The following is a 17,530-nucleotide window of genomic DNA, read 5'->3' as shown; positions in this document are numbered from 1 at the left end:
CCCAGCCAGTATCCAGGGTTCTTTCTTTAAAAGTGCCTTTTTTGCAGAGTAACTTAGGGAGAACTGAAAGCAGAACCATCAATTAGCAAACATTTGCAGAAAATGAGATGTATCTAAAAGGAGGAGAAAGAGGAATCATGTGGCTCCCTTTATCTGCGCAATTTTCCCTCAAACTTCTCCATTTCACCTTTCAGAAATCACTGTTGTTTTCCTTTATAGTAAAGGACAAGGTTTCCCCTTTGCTATTGGTGAGCTTTAGGGTGAAGGTATTTCTGTAATAACTGTAATAATACATAACTGTATAATTAGCTAATTATAATTAAATAACTGTAATAATTATGCTATATATTATGCTGTTCTTAAAAATGCCAATGACTGACAATTTTACATGCATTTTTTTCTTACATGTTCTACATCTTTCCTTTTCCTGAACAATGTTAACTACTAAAGAGGTTATTAGACTTTCTCAAGAGTCCCTGTAGAGTTCTGAGCAGGAATAAGATTGCCGTGTCACTGAAAGTGTTAGTACCTTCTTACATGGATGTCATCATCATCTATGACATCAGTCTTTTAACATGTTCTAATTATTTGTTAATTTTGATAGTGAACAGCGAGATATACATGGTAAACCATGGGAGAATAATAAAGTGGTTGTCCTGGGATTATACCTCAACCAAGCTGCAGTTGTGTAGAGATCATTACATAAAGTATGACCACTTTGCTACTAGCATTTAATTTGTATCAGTAAATGAGATACAGGTAAAGTGGTAGAAGTGTAAGTGGCTATTTTCTTGATACATAAATTACATAAGGTTATTTGCATAAAGTTTTCAAGCATCTATACAATTCTAACCATTTATACATGAGAAAGACACCACCTTGCCCAAAATGAGGTTACATTAGTTATCACCTGTAAGTATACTTGCAAGTTTCTTCATGTTACTGTTCACCAAATATGACATTGTATGGGGATGGAAAGGAGAAAGTCCGCAAGTGTGCACAGGCTTAGATACCAGAGCCACGTGGTGTCATTGTAGTAGAGGGAAGACAGGCTAAGTGTAGTACGAATAGCTGGTCTTCTACAGCAGTTAATTAGGAAAATGACTACAGGCTAGCTTGAAAAAAGATTCTCTGTAGCTGTAACTTATAATGAGGTTACAAGGCAGATACTCTCTTCATTCCCTCCCTTTCAGTGCTACTCACAATCTGAATTGGAACAAAATGCCTGTATTTTTTTTTTTTTTTTAATAAGGCTTGAGCTTTGCTGCTCCACTAGTCTGAAACTTCATTAGTAGTTTGCACACCTACTGAAACTGCAGTTACAAACCTGCATTTAAGCTTTGTATTTATATGTATACCTATGTATAAACTATTAGAAGAAAAGCAAAGTTTGAAATGGTAGCTGATGGCTTGAATTTATGGCTTTTCTCCTCCCTGAACTACAGCCAGAAGAGAGTGAGGGAATGACTCATTACAAGTGTTCTCCCCAGAGAGGCAGGAGAGTGTGAATAAAACATGATTTCCAAAACAAATCCAGTTACTGTTTATTAGTTCAGCACACCACCTCCACAGGGCGACGGGGTGGACAGCAGAGCAAGGCTGAAGAGGACTCGCAGAGCAGAGAGATTACCATTGACTTCCTTTTGTGAACAGGATTCCTTTTTCAACAGAGGCACCCAGCACCAAAACAGAAGTTGGCTCCAACCCTTTTCCTGAACGATCAAGCATTACTACCCCCAGTGTCTGTAAAATTTTGTAACTGAAAATCCAAACTCTGACACCTCCCAATCAAGTACTTTCCTTACTTTCCAGAGTTGAAATCTTTGAATCTACCACCCTGCAGCTTAGCATTAGATGGCAGTCAAACTTCTGGGAGTGCACTTATGTTAATATATTGAGAGAGGACAGGCTTCTCACTTTTTGCAACTTTTTCAGTAATTTCAGTTGAAGGAATTGTCTCAACCAAATAAAGTACATTTTCACTCCTGCAGTAATACTGTTTACATTAATTTGCAAACAGTAACACTACCCAGTTAGACAACCTAATTTAGCAGTATAGGTCTTAGAATTGCTTGATCTTATTTTGTTGTCCACAGAACATACCTGTCTCCCCCCACCCCATAACCACAGGTGTAAGGGTAGCATCTATTCTGAACACCGGCAGTAGTTTTGCTGTACCATAAAAGCCTGGGTTAGACTTTATCCTAAAGCCAGGAAGTTAACCTTCACTGAGCTTCATACTGGAGTGGCTAGACTAGAAAGAGTAGCCAAACTAGACTGCAAAAGGCATCTGAAGTGTGCATCCTCACCCCTGGAGATTCTGTGACTAGAAGGCAGGCATGCATTAAGATGCAGAAAAGTCTCTATACAGTATTGTTCCTGCTGGTAGAAAAAAAAAAAAAATTTCTCAATTTTGCATATTTTTGATTACACCCTCTCTCCTTCTTCCTTTAACCATGCTAAAGCTTTCGATTCTCTCTGATGATTGTCACTTGAGTATAAATACTCATTTAGAAACATTGGTAGCATGGATTATTTGTATCCTCCTCAGTCTAACAAAATACAAAAATAAGTAAAATTTTAAGCACAGAAAAGGTCAAATCTGTTACCATTAAATCATGCAACCACCAGCACGATAATAATTTGAAATATCTTAATTAGTCTTTAAGTAGTTATACAAATATCAGTGTTTATCCTGTTGCTTTTTCAAAGTAAAGACACTCTTGTTCACTCCAAAAATCCATCTAAGGACAATTTTTTTCTGACACATTGAAATAGTAAACCAGCATGTATATCATTTCCTTTACCATCTTCCTAAAGGAATGAAGTTTACCAAGTTGCACTGCAACAGCTCCTTGATAGATGAGTTTATTGAAACAATTTTTAAAAGCAGGTATTTCTGAACATACTCCAATCTCAACAGTTCAGAAAAACAATTGTTCAGTGTCCAAATGAAATGTGCATGTACATTTTAAATATACTCATTTATAGCACGACATGAGCATAAAATACAATGATTTCTATGTTACTCAGTATGCCAATTTATTGCTACAGTTCCCCAAAAAAGTAGGGCACACCTGGAAATAGCTCTTAACCCAAGGCTATTACAGCTGTTCCGTGCCTTGGACCCCAAGATCAAGTCACTAGTGTTCCAATGTAAAACATCATATTTTTAAAGTGTTTTCTTTTTAATTTACATTTAAATTAAATGCCTCTTTAGCAAGACTATTCTTAGATGGTATTTAGTGGGAAGTGTAACATTTGAAAATTTACTACAATATAAAAACTTCACATCATAGCATATACAATTTTCTTCACCTTCATTTTGCTTGACCTCTTCAGCCATACCAATCAGAAGAAACAGGTTCCATAGATGAAGTTACAAAAAAAAAAAAAAGAAACCCTAAACAACCAAACCCCAAAACCAACACAAACAGTGAATTTAAACAACCTGCACAAGGAACAAAGCTCCAGAGTTCATGAGTAAACTATTACTCCCACAAAATAAAAGGTGTTTGGGGCTTTGGAAATGCTGTCATGTATACTTGTGCAGTATTCACAAGTTCTTGCTGTATGTCTGTATTAAAAAAAAATGAAATTAAGCATTGTTCTGGGTCTTCCTTTCTGTTTTGTTTCTAAGAACAGTCTTGAGAGTTCCATATTCCAAATGCTGCTTTTTAAAGGACAGGTTCCATCTGAAAGTGTCTCTATTCTTTAGCTCAAATGATTTTCACATATTTGAATATTTTGCCAGCCCTTTTGACCAATAATATGATCATTTTATTGTCAAAATAAGTAGTTTTTTAGCAAATGAAAAGCTTATTCCAACAGTACAAGATCTCTATATCCAGTGTGAAAGCAACATGGTGGTATAAATATATGCATACATTGTATTACACATAATATATTATACACATTCCAGTTAACCATGGAACAATTAACAGGAGTAGATGACTACTAATCATGGGTACAAAGTATTTTTGTAAACAAGACTGAGAAACTTTAAGGAAAATCTGATTTCTGAAAAGATGACAATCTTGGGATTCCATTTTTGTTTTCAAAGTCAATTTTTTTTTTTTTTGTAAGGATGCTGTATATAAGAATGCACTTTGTATTAAAACAAAGACCAATACTTTACAGTTTAAGAAACTTTACATATGTACATAAATTACATATCAGGAATGGTTTTAAAGCTCAAAATGAGTTGTCGGAAAAGTCTATTTTCCTTCTATTAAAATCTTTAACTCTTTTACATTGTGATCATTTGCAACTGTCACAGCATGATCCAGTGCTCGGATACTTGCTAGAAGCTTTATGATCTGCTTTATGTGCTCCCTAAAAAAGAAGGAGGAGAATTCAATACAGGAGTGGAACAATCATGTACAAGTATTAATATTTCAACATTATGAATCCATACAGGAAATCAGTTTCAGGTAACTTCACATCTCCTCCACTTGCTTAGTTTGATAAAGTAAGTTGTTTATCAGCTTTGAACTGAAGTTGAAAAATTTATTTTGGGAGTAGGAATTAATCACACAATGTGCTTTAATACTAGATGCAGTATCATCTCAAGAGGTGTCTTGGATTACTTATGGTACTGTGCAATGAGTCACGGCTCTCTAGGTAACAAATGTTTAAGCCAAAAAAAAAAAATATCAAGGCAGCAAGTACATTTTAATCCATGCCTTAAAAAGGTAGGAAGCTTGCCACCAATGAACTACATTACAATTCAGGTCAACCTAGGAAGCTTAGAATGAACAAATTGCTAGGAGGACTGTATTTCTTTGACCATAAAGAACACTTTTGGTATCTTGCTAGGAAAATGGACGCGAAATTTAGACCAGTCTCACAAAAAATGTTAGAAGTTCAAAATTAATCTTAAAAACAAACCTAGCTGATATGTGAAAAAGTATCCAACATTTGGAAAACTAGCACCAACAGACATAGGTGAAGATACGCTTCCCTCTTGGCAGAAATTAATGCACTTTTGTTTCAAACAACCATACTAGGTTTTATATGAAAAGACATGACATTCTTCAGTTATAAGAAGTAGCATTTCTGCTATTCCTACTATTTCCAAAAGTGACTTTAAAGACAGAAGCATTTCATAACCAACATGGTAACTGGAAAAAAAATGATACCAGAAACCACCCCCCTAACAACCTCTTAACCAAGATTTTTCTGCTACAGTTTAAGGGAAATGTGTGTGTCTATGTTTTAGTGCTATGCGTAAGACCAAAAAGGATCTAATCCCCTGGAGAGCCTCAATAATTGAAGAGTAACTCAACAATGGCTCAAGCCAGTTCAACTATCAAGAATGACTAATGTAGGTAGCAAGGGGGTTCATCTTTCAAAGTTTCAGGTTTGCTGAAACAACAGAACTATTGACCTTGAAACCTCTCCTCCTTGTGCAACAGCACAGGAATCTTCCAGTCTTGTTATATTCCTATGTATCAGTGCAACAATTTGGTTTTTAAAGTTTACCATTGATTAAAACAATACACCCATAGCATTTCAGGCTACTTGGCCAGCAGTAACTTTTATGTATCTAATCTGAACTTTGAATTATGCTGGTCACCAGATACAAGTAAAATCACTCTTCAGTCTAGGGGAAAACAGGTTCATCAAGTTGGTTATGTAAATAAAGTCAGAACTTTATACAACAGCACAGTTTGTAATTTAGAAGCCATTATGGAGGAATTGGCAACAGGGTCACAAGATGGAACAGTCCAAAACCAGTAGCTACAAAATTTGCCAGAATCAGTGACACTAAGCAGTAGTGCAAAATATATTATGAATGTTTAAAGATTTCCAGCAGTTGCTGTTTTCAGATAACTTAAAAATCTCCCCATCTACCATACCATAACACATTTAAAGTTTGAATTCAAGTAAGTTTCAAAAGACATGCAGCAGTATGGAGATACTTAAACACATTTGCAAGCATCAACAAAATAACACAGGGCACAAAAATTGCAACTGCATTAACTCTAAGTTACCTTGCATTTCTTTTCTCTACATCAGAGCAACCAATGCTGTTTCTATAAATTGTATCAGCCAGATGAACAAGGTATCTACAGAAGTTTTCTAGCTGAGAAATAGTCTTGTCTCCTTTTAGATTAGCAAACCACTGTTTAGGGAAGCAAGCTATTACCTAGGAATTAACATAACAGGAACATAATTAACAGGAAAAAGAAAGTTAAACACAATGTAACAAATTAAAAAAGCTATCTAACTCTGCCAGGTAAGATTGCAGTGACAACTGAGTGAAACAATGAGAAACCCACCAAACAAAAAACAAATCCCAAATTCAAGCAGTAAACCACTGAAACCGACACTATACCTAACCTATCTAGAGGTGTGAGCCAGAGAAGGTTCTTTCTTTAGTTTCTGCACTCAAGAGAAAAAAAAACAAATCTATTTTTCATTGACATTACAGCTGTGATATATCAAAGCCAAGATTTCATAGTAACCAAGTTTTAACTACACTTCTCCTTCAGTTGAAATTTGTGAACTGCAAGTGATTTTAAACATTGTTTGATTTTACTTACACTTTGAGCTTTCTTAATGCTGTCCTCTCCACACTCCGAGTTTTGAAAAGCCATAAGAATATATCTATTTAGCAGACCATCTATTGACAGTTCCTGGAGGGTTTTGTTTGAAAGGATTCCATACCACTGAAGAAAGTTTCCTAGTAACTGAAAATGCAACACAGGGAAAGTAAGTATTTGAAAATGTACTGAAACCAGGAAGTCAATCAAACACTATAGAGCTGCTTCAAAATGCAACAGCATGGCCAAGGTAAGCAATGGAAATATGCTTTTTGTTAGCTTCAAAACTTTCAGAATCCATAAAGTACCAGCCTAGAGTGTTATGGATTCTCATACAACAACCACCACCACCTCAACTTTGCTCATGTTCTGCACAAGAAATCGGGGGGGGAAAAAAAAAGGTTTAAGCCATCTTGTCTCAAAATCTGATGTCAATGTCAAGCCAAGTGAGGCCTAGCATATGCCATATGGGGGCAAATTCACAGCCCCCTTGTCAATGAAATCCCCAGCTACACTGCCAGCATATCCTTATTTCCAAGGCCTGGTGACACAAGAGACACAGGCAGTGTCACGGGGGAGTGCTGGCTAAAGCCAACTGTACAGCTGTTATTCCCTGCTGGCGTATGGCCTGTGGGGAACTGCTGCCAGCCTTGTACAAATGAATGCAGCCAGCAGTTTACTGTTGAGGCAGACCATCAGGAAACAGTAAACGAGCACTTGCCTTCCAGCTTCTATTTCTGCTCGTCTGTGATGCTATAACTGACTTGATAGCGCAAGAGAGCTGTATTTTTAATGCTTCCCTAAAATAAAACTGGTAACAGCGTGCATACTTCTAAACTGCCCAGGCTCTGATAGATATTGCCAGAAACAGGCAATTTCATTCTTAAAAGAGACACAAGCCCTAAATAAGCGATCTGTTTCATTTTTAACAACAGCATTTTAATAAGTGAGCTTTGTGCTTTTTTTTCTCTAGACAGCATTTAGGAAGTTGACTTTGAGTGAAAGAATTCAGTGCCAAATATTTAAAATGAAGTGATTGAAAACCTACTCAGAATACACTCTCCCTCACTGCTGCAATTTAAATAGAAAATTCCAGATAAGAGTTCTGTTTGCATGATCATGGAGATCAACAGTTCAATCAACATCGGTCTCATAATTTACTTTCCTGTTTAGTTGGGAGTTAATTTTCTTCACAGCCTTTTACTGGAAAACTACAACAGTCATAGCTTCTTACAGACCTTTGCAAACTTTGTATCGCACATTCCACACACAGAATTTTTCTTTCACACTCTATCATTTCAGTTAAACTAAGATTACAAATGCTCTTATACTTTACAAATAGCAGTGAGCTTCTCAAAAGGGGCCAAGTTATTTTCATGAAGATTCTCATTATATACATATATATATATATATAGTAAAGCTCTCTCATTCCCACATAAGTGAAATTAAAAGCAGCATATTTTATTCTGACAAGCACAATGACATAAAAAAAATGGGTTGAGTATGCTAAGTAAACCCACAACATACAAGTTAAAATTATGCTGCTTTCATTTGGCAATCTTTTGAAGAAGGCACAGTGCATTATCAATGACTATGAATCCTAATTTAGAGTTCTTTCGAGTAAAGTTAAAGCAATTTCCATTCACCATTTTCCACAAATTTGAAGAGGATTTTATTGCTATACTGTCTAGACCAAAGATTTACCAGATATATTTACTTACCTTAACAGAGGACCAAAACTGACGTTGGAAAAACAAATATGGGCCAGAGTTCTTGTTTTCTAAGATGCTGGAAAGTAAGAGATTTCTTTAATGAGCAACCAAGACCATCTCTGTCTGGAGTTTGCTGGCTTCCTTCTTCCCACACAGTTAATTTCTATAAATATTCCCTTCTATCCTGCTTGTCTTGGCTAATCCTCACAGCATGATAACAAAAGATCTCCTGTACCCAGCCAGTGAACCATACTGGGAAAAAAACCATGTAAACTACAGACAGAAAATACTGACTTGCTAATAAAGGTCTACCAACATAGTTAAAAGCAAACTTACTTTTTGGGATATAAGGGCATGAATACATCATCATCTAGTGTTCTTCTCATTCTTAGCAACAATGCCTTTAAAAGCATCTGAAACAGAAAATAATTTTTTTTTAAAAGTGTCCAAAGCATTGCTTACTAGTTAACCAATCAGAAATTGACTTTTCAAAGCCATAAAAAAACCATTGTGACCATAACCTAACAGTAAAAGGCACACATACTTAATCACACATATAAATAAAGTCTTAGAGAAGCCTATAATAAATAACAGAGATGAAATTTGATGCTTTCAGTAAAAACTGAAGGCAGTAGAATTACTTTATGGTTAAGCTTGGCTACACAATTAGCTTCTGTGATGTCAGGGTTTATAATTTTTAATCTTCTGCTAACTTCCCCATACACATGCACTTTTGCCTATCTCCTATTATACTAAAGGCAATACATATATTGCATTAGCTATGGCACCTGAACTCATGACATCAGTTCTTGTATTCCTAGAAGGTAAGTAAAACAAAGTAAATGCATTTGAAGACATTACAAAGATTAAAAAAAATAAATTCCTGACTATTTGTAGCTGATCCTTAAAGCAAAACTGCACACCAACGTCAGTACATTTGGTATCTCTTTAGGATCTATTTTTGGGGACACTTTACTGAGTTCCTTCTCCTAATTTATCACTGTACTGGACTCACCATAACTAGGCTGCAGAGCATCAAATAACTGCAAAATTCTGTCTTGCTCCCCACTAAGCATGCTCTGTTCTCCAATATAGTCGTCCTGGTTTCAGTTGGCATAGAGCTACTTTTTTTCTTAGTTGCTAGAATAGTTCTCTGTTCTGGATTCAGTATGGGATTTGACACAAGAAGAATGTTGATAATACAGTGATGTTTTTAGCTGCTGCTAAGAAATCAAGGGCTTTTCAACTTCCTGTGTCCTGCTAGTGTGCAGGCGCACAAGAAGCTGGGAGAAAGCACAGCCAGAGCAATGGCCCAAACTGGCCAATGGAATATTCCATATCATACATCACACTTGGTATATAATGACAGCTGGCGGGGAAGCAAGCTCTCTTCTGAGATTGCAATTTTGGGATTTTCTCTCCTCCTGGATTGCTAGCTGGGAAGGGGCAGGGCATTGGTCTACAGGTGGTGAGCAACTGCATTGTGCATCACTCATTTGTATATTCTATTATTATTATCATAATCATTATTAATACCATTGTTATTTTAATTTTCTTTTCTTTCAATTATTGAATTGTTTTTATCTCAACCTATGAGCCTCCTTACCTTTACCCCTCCAATTCTCTCCCCATCCCCCAGGGCAGGGGAAGGGAGAGAGTGGCTGCATGATGTTCAACTGCTGGCCAGGTTTAAACCACACCAACAGTGTATTAAAAATACATTCAAGTTCCTTAACTTATGTAAGATATTTAAGAAAAAACAACTTACTTGTGTATTTTTGTTTTCTGCATTCACCACTGAAGGATATCCATCTACTAGTTTCTGTACAATTGCTACCATTCTAGATGTCTGTGTGGTAGAAAAGGGATCCCATATATTTTCAGAAATCACTGTAAGAGATTGAAGAATTACTCCACTATGCAAATACTCAAACACAGGTACTAAAACAGTCAGACAATAATTTACAAAACAGTAAAATCTGAAAGCACAAACAAGCATCACCTTCCACGCACCCCCGTTTTCCCCCATTTTCTTTCTAAGATTATACCTGTTAATTTAGGAAGGACAACTCTCTCTACAATGGTAGGCAATAGTGAAATATCAGCATCATCTTTCACTTGTTCCTGTTCTTCACAGCCATAAAAGAGCAATGACTCAAACCACAACATAGTCTCAAAATCTCGACACTTGCCCTAATAAAAAAAGAATTGATGTTAGATTCCTAAAAAAAGAATTGATGTTAGATTCCTAAAGACAGATTTGAAGTCAACATATTAAAGAAGAAAAAAAAAAAGAATTATATATGCAAGTATGATACACTCACAAACCAGAACAAAACTACTCTAAAACAGTCTACCAAGTGTACTAAGCAGGCAGCAATTAAGCATAAGAACAACTCAAAAACCTAGTCCTTTTTGTCTAGGTGTCAGGTACTCATCTGCACTGTAAATAATAACAACAACAACAAAAAAGATACAGTGTCTCAAGACCAAAGAGTCCCTTAATCTGGTACAAGGATGGGCAAATTACTGCACCTGCTTTGGCACTCCTACTTCTGAAGCAGTGATACTATTTCCTTAGAAATCACAGGCAAGCCTGATTCCTGAGAAGTGAAGAAAATGTTCTGCCTCTTTGCCTGGACACTACTAAATGCATCATCATAGGTCAGATTAGAGTATATGGACAACCCAACCAAAACCGGAGAGAGGATGGGGAGCAAGGTCAATTTTCCATAAATCAGCCAAAATGAACCAATTGACTCTACAACCACACAATCCTTAGATCTAATGAAAGTGGAAATGGTGGAAGTAAAACTTTTTTTTGGTATCTGTTGCCCTGCAGATTTTAACCTCTAATTACACCTGAGCCAAATAAAAATCCACAGATTAGGGTAAAAGTGAGAAGTACAGTTAATCTGTGCTGCATTATAAAATTGTGCTTTCTGGATTAAAAACCTCTTTTTGTGAATACCTTGTGATTTTTTTTTTTTTTTAAACTTAAAACACTTAACAGGACCAGTAACACAATGTAGTGAAAATGATTGTATTTGGGAATTCTCTAATTAACTTCAGCTTTGTTTTGCCAGCCTGGGAACTCACATAAAAATAACATGGGGGAAGGGAGAATTTAAAAAAAGAGTTTTAAATTTAATGAGGACACCTTTCACAGATTTTTCCCTCATTTATTCAAATTAAATACAAAGTGCTCTCTGAGGAAGACTCATGCTCCCCTTCCACTGCAATCAGAGCAGAGACAACAAAAGATCCCCTTCTACAAATATTCTCTCAGTAGTTAAGAAAAAGAGACTTCTGAAAAAAGGAGAGATTCAGTCATTTGTGAGATAATGCTGACACATCTGCAGGTGGTGCTGTAGATGAGCTAAGTTTTGAAAGGGAAGAAGACAATCTGCCTTATTAGCCTAGTTTCCTAAAAAACACTTCCACCCCCCCACTTTATGCAATTGTACTCACTCTGTGCCTTGACCCACTCCCATTTCTCAGTAAAAGCCAATGTAGCAGAAAAAAAGTAAGTTCCTACTAGTACTGTGAAAATGAGCACCTGACTGCAACAAATACCTTACAAGAGCTTTCACCGACAGGAAGAACAGAGTGGGAGTCAAAAGCTACCTGAACTGTTTGTCATGATGGCTACTCATGTCAGCATGCATATGCAGGGATACAACCAAAGCAACAATGCTGTCCTGTTTTTCCCATGTTCCCTACCTAATAACTGGGCAATGAGTACTATGAGGAAGACTTGGAAATTGCCAACCAGAGTTCTACAGGATATGAAGGTGTAGGTGAGATAAAGAGACATAGGTTGTCAGTCAAGATAAAAACAGGCCTCTTAGTTCTACTTCTGAAGAAACAACATCTCTAGAATCACAATTTCCTCTTAAGTATTTTAAAAGCTAAATGTATTATTTAAGAAGCTGTTCGGCTTTTTGGACTACACCACTCACTGTGAAGGAACTGGCATGTACCAAATTGAACTCTGGTCTGCTGGGAACACAGAGAACAACAGTCCAGAAACTCCCCAGGAGCCCTTCACCCCAAGAGAGGTGCCCATTTTAACTTCCATGCCTAGGACACGTGTTTATGAGAAGCAACCATCAAAAGTGCAATTTACTTTGCTCTGTAGAAGTGTGAAAGAACCACTACATAGAAGCTTACATAGAAGTTGCTTGCAGAGGACCTTACCTCCAGAGGAGTCCAGATAAGCAGCTGAAGTCTGATTAAGGGGTTAAACAGCTTTGGTAAACAGAGGCCAATATAAGCATCCTTATAAGAAGCAAAGTACTTCGAGCGCCAAGCTTCAAACTGTGACTTAATGCAATCAATTGAATAAAAGCTTTCCAAAACATCTTCGAAAACTTTGCTGGATTCTTTCAGTATACGATCTGGTGAGGGAGAAAATTAGTAATAAATGGATCGCCTATTCACTCTAATACATTTCAAGATGGACTTTGATGCTTACTGACATAAGCAAACTCCTATAAACAAAACCAAAAAACCATCACCTTTAAAAGTTCTGTCACTTCTACCTCAAATATACAAAGTGATAAAAACATAAGCACATGAGTACTCTCCGATATACTGTTTTATCATAAGTCTTGATTTAAACATTTCATACAATGATTTTCAGTCCCCAGACATTGGACTGGTGATGTATTGGGCTGTATTCATTGTGGATCTCACTTCAACGCTGGCCTTACTCTGCAAGGGAGTTTGAAACAGCTCTTCTCCAGATCCCTTCCAACCCAAATTATTCTACAACTTTGCTCGTCGAAGTTCAAATACCAGAGGGCACCTCAGATAAGCCAACTGAAACGGCACTTCAGACAGAGCAGGTCCTGGCAAATACCATACTAAACTGCTGAGCATAACACAGCTGTTAGCACTGGCAACCATTACAATCCCTTAGCACTATCCTTACATTTTTTTGTATTTACAGTACCAGTATGCTATGCAATCCAAAACTTTTTCTCTGTATACTATTTTCCCTTCATCTTTTTTACTTCCCACAGTTAGTTTCATTTTAATCAGTCACTTCTGTTGCAGCCACAGTTTTAAATGTGCAATTACAGTAGTAATCTGTACACAACTAACGTAACTAGTGCACACAAGCAGGCAGAGACATGGCTGAAGGAACATGAGATTATGTCATATAAACACATTTCTCACACTGGGATCAAGAAGGGATGCTACAACGTTAGCAGGTTCAAAGTGCATCCCTCTGTTCCATATAGCTCACTGCTGATTCTGGACTAACATGAGAGCTATGAATGATTAAAAAAAGCTTTGGAAATACTACGTTTACTCAGAAACTGATGAAACTCCTACAAAAGGCTTTTGTACACATAAAAGTGCCAAGTTACAAAGAGCAATTCAGCCACACTGAATTTTTAATCTAGATCATTTAACTTCGGAAAGTTAATTATAGCACCTAACCACCCTAAACAGTTACTTTGCTTGTCAGAAAGCTCTCCCTGAATCCACAGTTTTGGTAAATCAGCCAGCAACTAAAGGTGTGGAAACTGCACTTTTAAAGCTCCAACTGCTAGGCAGTTCATCCAATTGCTTTTTTTAATCTGTCCATATTGTGAATCTTTTTTTTTTTTTTTTTTCTCCACACTCTGTGGGAAGTGACTTGTTTACTTTAAAACTATCTTATCACTTCATTGCAGGGCTGCTAACTCTCATACTGTGAAAAGTCAACATCGTTCTCCTAGCTGAAGAGTCCAAAACTGTTTAATCCCTCCTCAAGATACAACATAAACAATTCTATAGATAATATTCTTGCTGCTCCCCTTCTCCACATTTCTTCTAATCTGATTCTCTTTAATCAGAGAGAATGATAATTGTGCTCAGGTTCAAAATGAGAAGGTAACAGGATTACTACAGTGATGTTCTACTTTCTTCATTGCTGATTTCACAGTAACCACCAGAATTGTTTGCCTTTTAACTGTTGCTGTAAAAGATGACTGTTCCATCAAACTATCCATCCTTCCCAAATCTCAGGTTCCTTGCAGTTCTCGCAGTGTTATAGAGGCATTAGCTTAACTTACAACCCCGTTTATTGCATAATCAGGTTTATGCATAATTGCATAATGATGGTTACTTTGAACAAACAGTCATAAAACTGCAGATGAATTCCAAATCAAGACAGTATCACAAGATCTTTCTGCAATGTTTGCATTCAACATTGTTTTCTGTCATCTGCAAAGGTGCCAGGCTGTAACAAGTCTACAAAACTTATGTCATTACATTTCCAGATGCTTACACAAAACTCTAGAAAATACTTCCTATCAAGCAAAAAAAAGGTTTCTAAGCACTGAGTTTTTCAGAATTTCATGTGTAAAACAAACAGATATTTGAAAAATTATAAACCACATTACAAATCAGAAGGCAGACTTAGTATCCACTGAAGGTACAAAAGCTTACTGCTTGCCAGTAAAAGCATGTTTGAATCAAATAAAAAGAAATATCATTAAGGATGGGGTATTTAGTTAGCTGCAAGCGGTAAAACAGGTAGGTGAAAGAGACTGTTTTGGTCACACTGATGATCAAGCAAGGAATAGTTCCTAAATCTTCCCTAAAATATGATGAAATATAAGGACAGGGTGGAATTTGGATCTTCTTTTTCCTGCCAATTTTTCTGTATTTTGTTACATAAAGTTTCAGTAGCTTTTCTAACCTCGCTCCATGTTGAAGTTTGTAATATCTGTTGAAGTTTCCTCATCATCGCTGGAAAGGCCTTCAAGGTGATCTGCCATCTTACCAGTTTGTTCTCTTCCTTGTCTACGACGAGCTCTGAAAAGGATCAGCAACATAAACCAACTATTAATCTTCCCCATCCTGTATACAATAAACAGACCTGCCTAAGATTGTCATAACTTTTAATGTAGGAAATCCAGGTTGAAAAAAAAGCATTCACTATGTCAGTGAGGAGACAGAGGCACGGACTCTGTGTACAGTGCAAACAGACGGAAACCTTTATTGTTTTTAACACTGAGAATTTATACCGTCTTCAAAGCTACGTCAGTAAGCATGAGTTAGGCTGCGTTATAATAATTTGTTACAATGTATTGTGCATTTGCTGTTCACACGCTCTAGTCTTATACACTGATTGGCTAGGCTAAAAGATTAACTCTACTGTCGGCATCCTGGTTATCAGTCCCTTAGTTCTTTAGTTCTGCAACTCTGCATTTTCTTGTGGCACAGCTGCTAACTTTCTTCAATTGTTCTTTATTCTCCAGTCAAGGACATTGTCGAGCCAAAATGTCCATTTTCTGCCAAAAAGCTCTCCACATGTCAGCACCTCAAACATTCACTATGTTGTTGACTCAAAAAATGCAAGGAAGAGAAACCAGTAGAGGCCATCCATATAGGTATGGAATGGGTTTGCTAAGCTTTCTTTTAGTTATGTTAAATCTGTATCACGTAATGGTGCCACGTTTTGTACACTTGCATGATAAGCTGGCATATACAGGAATATCCCTGCCCAGCATACCAGCTTAAGTGTTTTCTTCACTTTGCAGGAAAGAAGCAAACATTGCTACTTATCTTAGTGTGTCACACAGGACAATTGCATTCTGCAAGGAGGCAAAGAATCCTGATGGACAAGAAATCTCAGTACTCTACCTTCTAGCCTCTCTTTCTGCAGTCCGACGCTTTACTTGTTCTTGATAGATCACTCTGTCTCGTCCAAAAGATTCAAGATTTGGGGCCATCAGTGCTTTATCTGTAAAATTACATTGATGAAAATTAAAATGCTTATCTATGATTATATAAATGTGTTGTAGGCAGTTTCATAAGAGCCTTTTACCAACTTTAAAGTAAGTGTAATTTGAAGTAGAAAGCTGAAGTTTTCAAAAGATGCACCCAAAAGCCTGAATTTGCAAGTGTAGAGGTTAAAAGAGGAAGTAGTGAAGTTGGAAAAATCTCCACTTAAATGTCAAATAGTTTTCACTGTACTTCACTCTTGTCCCTCTCACAACAGTGCCCAACTAAATAAAAGTCAACAGTTTTAACAGGAATTGTTGAAATTTGCTGTTCCAAGACAAAAAGTGCTCCTTACATAAACACTTTCACCATCTATCTTTTGAAAAGAAAATGAACAAAAAGAAAGTCAGAGAAGAGTGACTGGAGCAGGAATATATGATAATTCAGACTTCTAGCTGTAGTCTTTTCTCAGTTTATATGCTTCAGATTGCCTTAAGTTTAAAAAACATCAAAATCTACAGGAGAATAAATTGTCTTCCCTCCTCTTTTTAAGCTGTGATTCGTTATAGATGTTCCTGATTATAGAAAACAACACAGCTAACCAGTGAAGCTGATCAGCAACCAGCAGGCAGACCCAAGAGCGTTTCCAGTTCATCCTTGTCAGGTAAATTTTTAAAAGTGGATTGAATGTTAGCCAGTGCTCAAATCCACCCACTATAATATAAATATCAAAATTTAAAATGCTTACCCAAATTTCAGGAATAAATTTACATGTTTTAACTAAATCTATTTACAAATTCATCATTAAAAATATTAATGATGCTCTATGCCAGTACTCCAATTCTACTAAGGGCCTTAACATACAGATGAAGCCATCATTTGTCCAATTTTTTAAAATGTTATTCAAAGCTGAGCTACTTGTCTTTACACAGAAGTAAAGCAAAAGTTGGCAGATAAACTTAAATTCACTTCCAGTCCTTTAGTGTTCTGACACTGTTATGAAGAAAAGCAGACCGTCTGTGTCCGCAACACACATCAAATCGAAGGCTGGCATCAATTCCTAGTTTCTGTGATAACTCGAGGAACAGAACTGAACTATTTCTAGACACAGTAAAATTCATTCTCAAGACTCCCAGATACCAAATAAGATCTCTCTTTAAAACCCAGCCTTGACAATGACAACTATTCCCACCCCACCATTAAATTCCAGTCTGAAGTAATCCATTCTACTCTTCTTTAGGAGATACGTTAAACCTGTACATTAGGTTTCTAGTTCTCAAAACAGCATTTTCATGGTAAAACCGAGAGGCCTACATGTAATGCCTGGGGCTCCAAATAAAGTTCTAAAGGGAATATGCATGCTAACCACTCCACAAAGGGATGAACAACTCTTATGCCCTAACACTTTATCACCCTCAGCAAGTTCTGTCTAATGGTATTAACAAAATTTCATCTCTGGACACAGTGTGACAGAATGGGAAATGGCTTTTACTATAGGATTTTAGGTAAGCAATAGGACAGACAAGAAAGCCATTTTTAAAAATG

General features: G+C 36.7%; 1 protein-coding gene across 1 annotated transcript in view; it reads right to left on the bottom strand.

The window, feature by feature from the left end:
• Positions 1–2,855: 2,855 nt before the first annotated feature.
• PAXBP1 (PAX3 and PAX7 binding protein 1) overlaps positions 2,856–17,530 on the bottom strand; it is a gene marked incomplete at its 5' end in the record, with an annotated part of 28,316 nt that continues 13,641 nt past the window's right edge. The window contains 10 exons of the mRNA XM_026846622.1: positions 2,856–4,335; positions 5,997–6,151; positions 6,549–6,695; positions 8,270–8,336; positions 8,597–8,673; positions 10,029–10,150; positions 10,309–10,453; positions 12,461–12,660; positions 14,958–15,073; positions 15,905–16,004. Coding sequence (XP_026702423.1) covers positions 4,218–4,335; positions 5,997–6,151; positions 6,549–6,695; positions 8,270–8,336; positions 8,597–8,673; positions 10,029–10,150; positions 10,309–10,453; positions 12,461–12,660; positions 14,958–15,073; positions 15,905–16,004 — 1,247 coding nt within the window. The remainder of the gene's footprint in view (positions 4,336–5,996; positions 6,152–6,548; positions 6,696–8,269; positions 8,337–8,596; positions 8,674–10,028; positions 10,151–10,308; positions 10,454–12,460; positions 12,661–14,957; positions 15,074–15,904; positions 16,005–17,530) is intronic.

Source organism: Athene cunicularia (assembly GCF_003259725.1).
Source record: "Athene cunicularia isolate RWA chromosome 1 unlocalized genomic scaffold, athCun1 chr1_part1, whole genome shotgun sequence".
NCBI lineage: Eukaryota > Metazoa > Chordata > Aves > Strigiformes > Strigidae > Athene > Athene cunicularia.
Note: the sequence above shows the minus strand (reverse complement) of the source record. Positions and strands in the feature narration are given on the sequence as shown.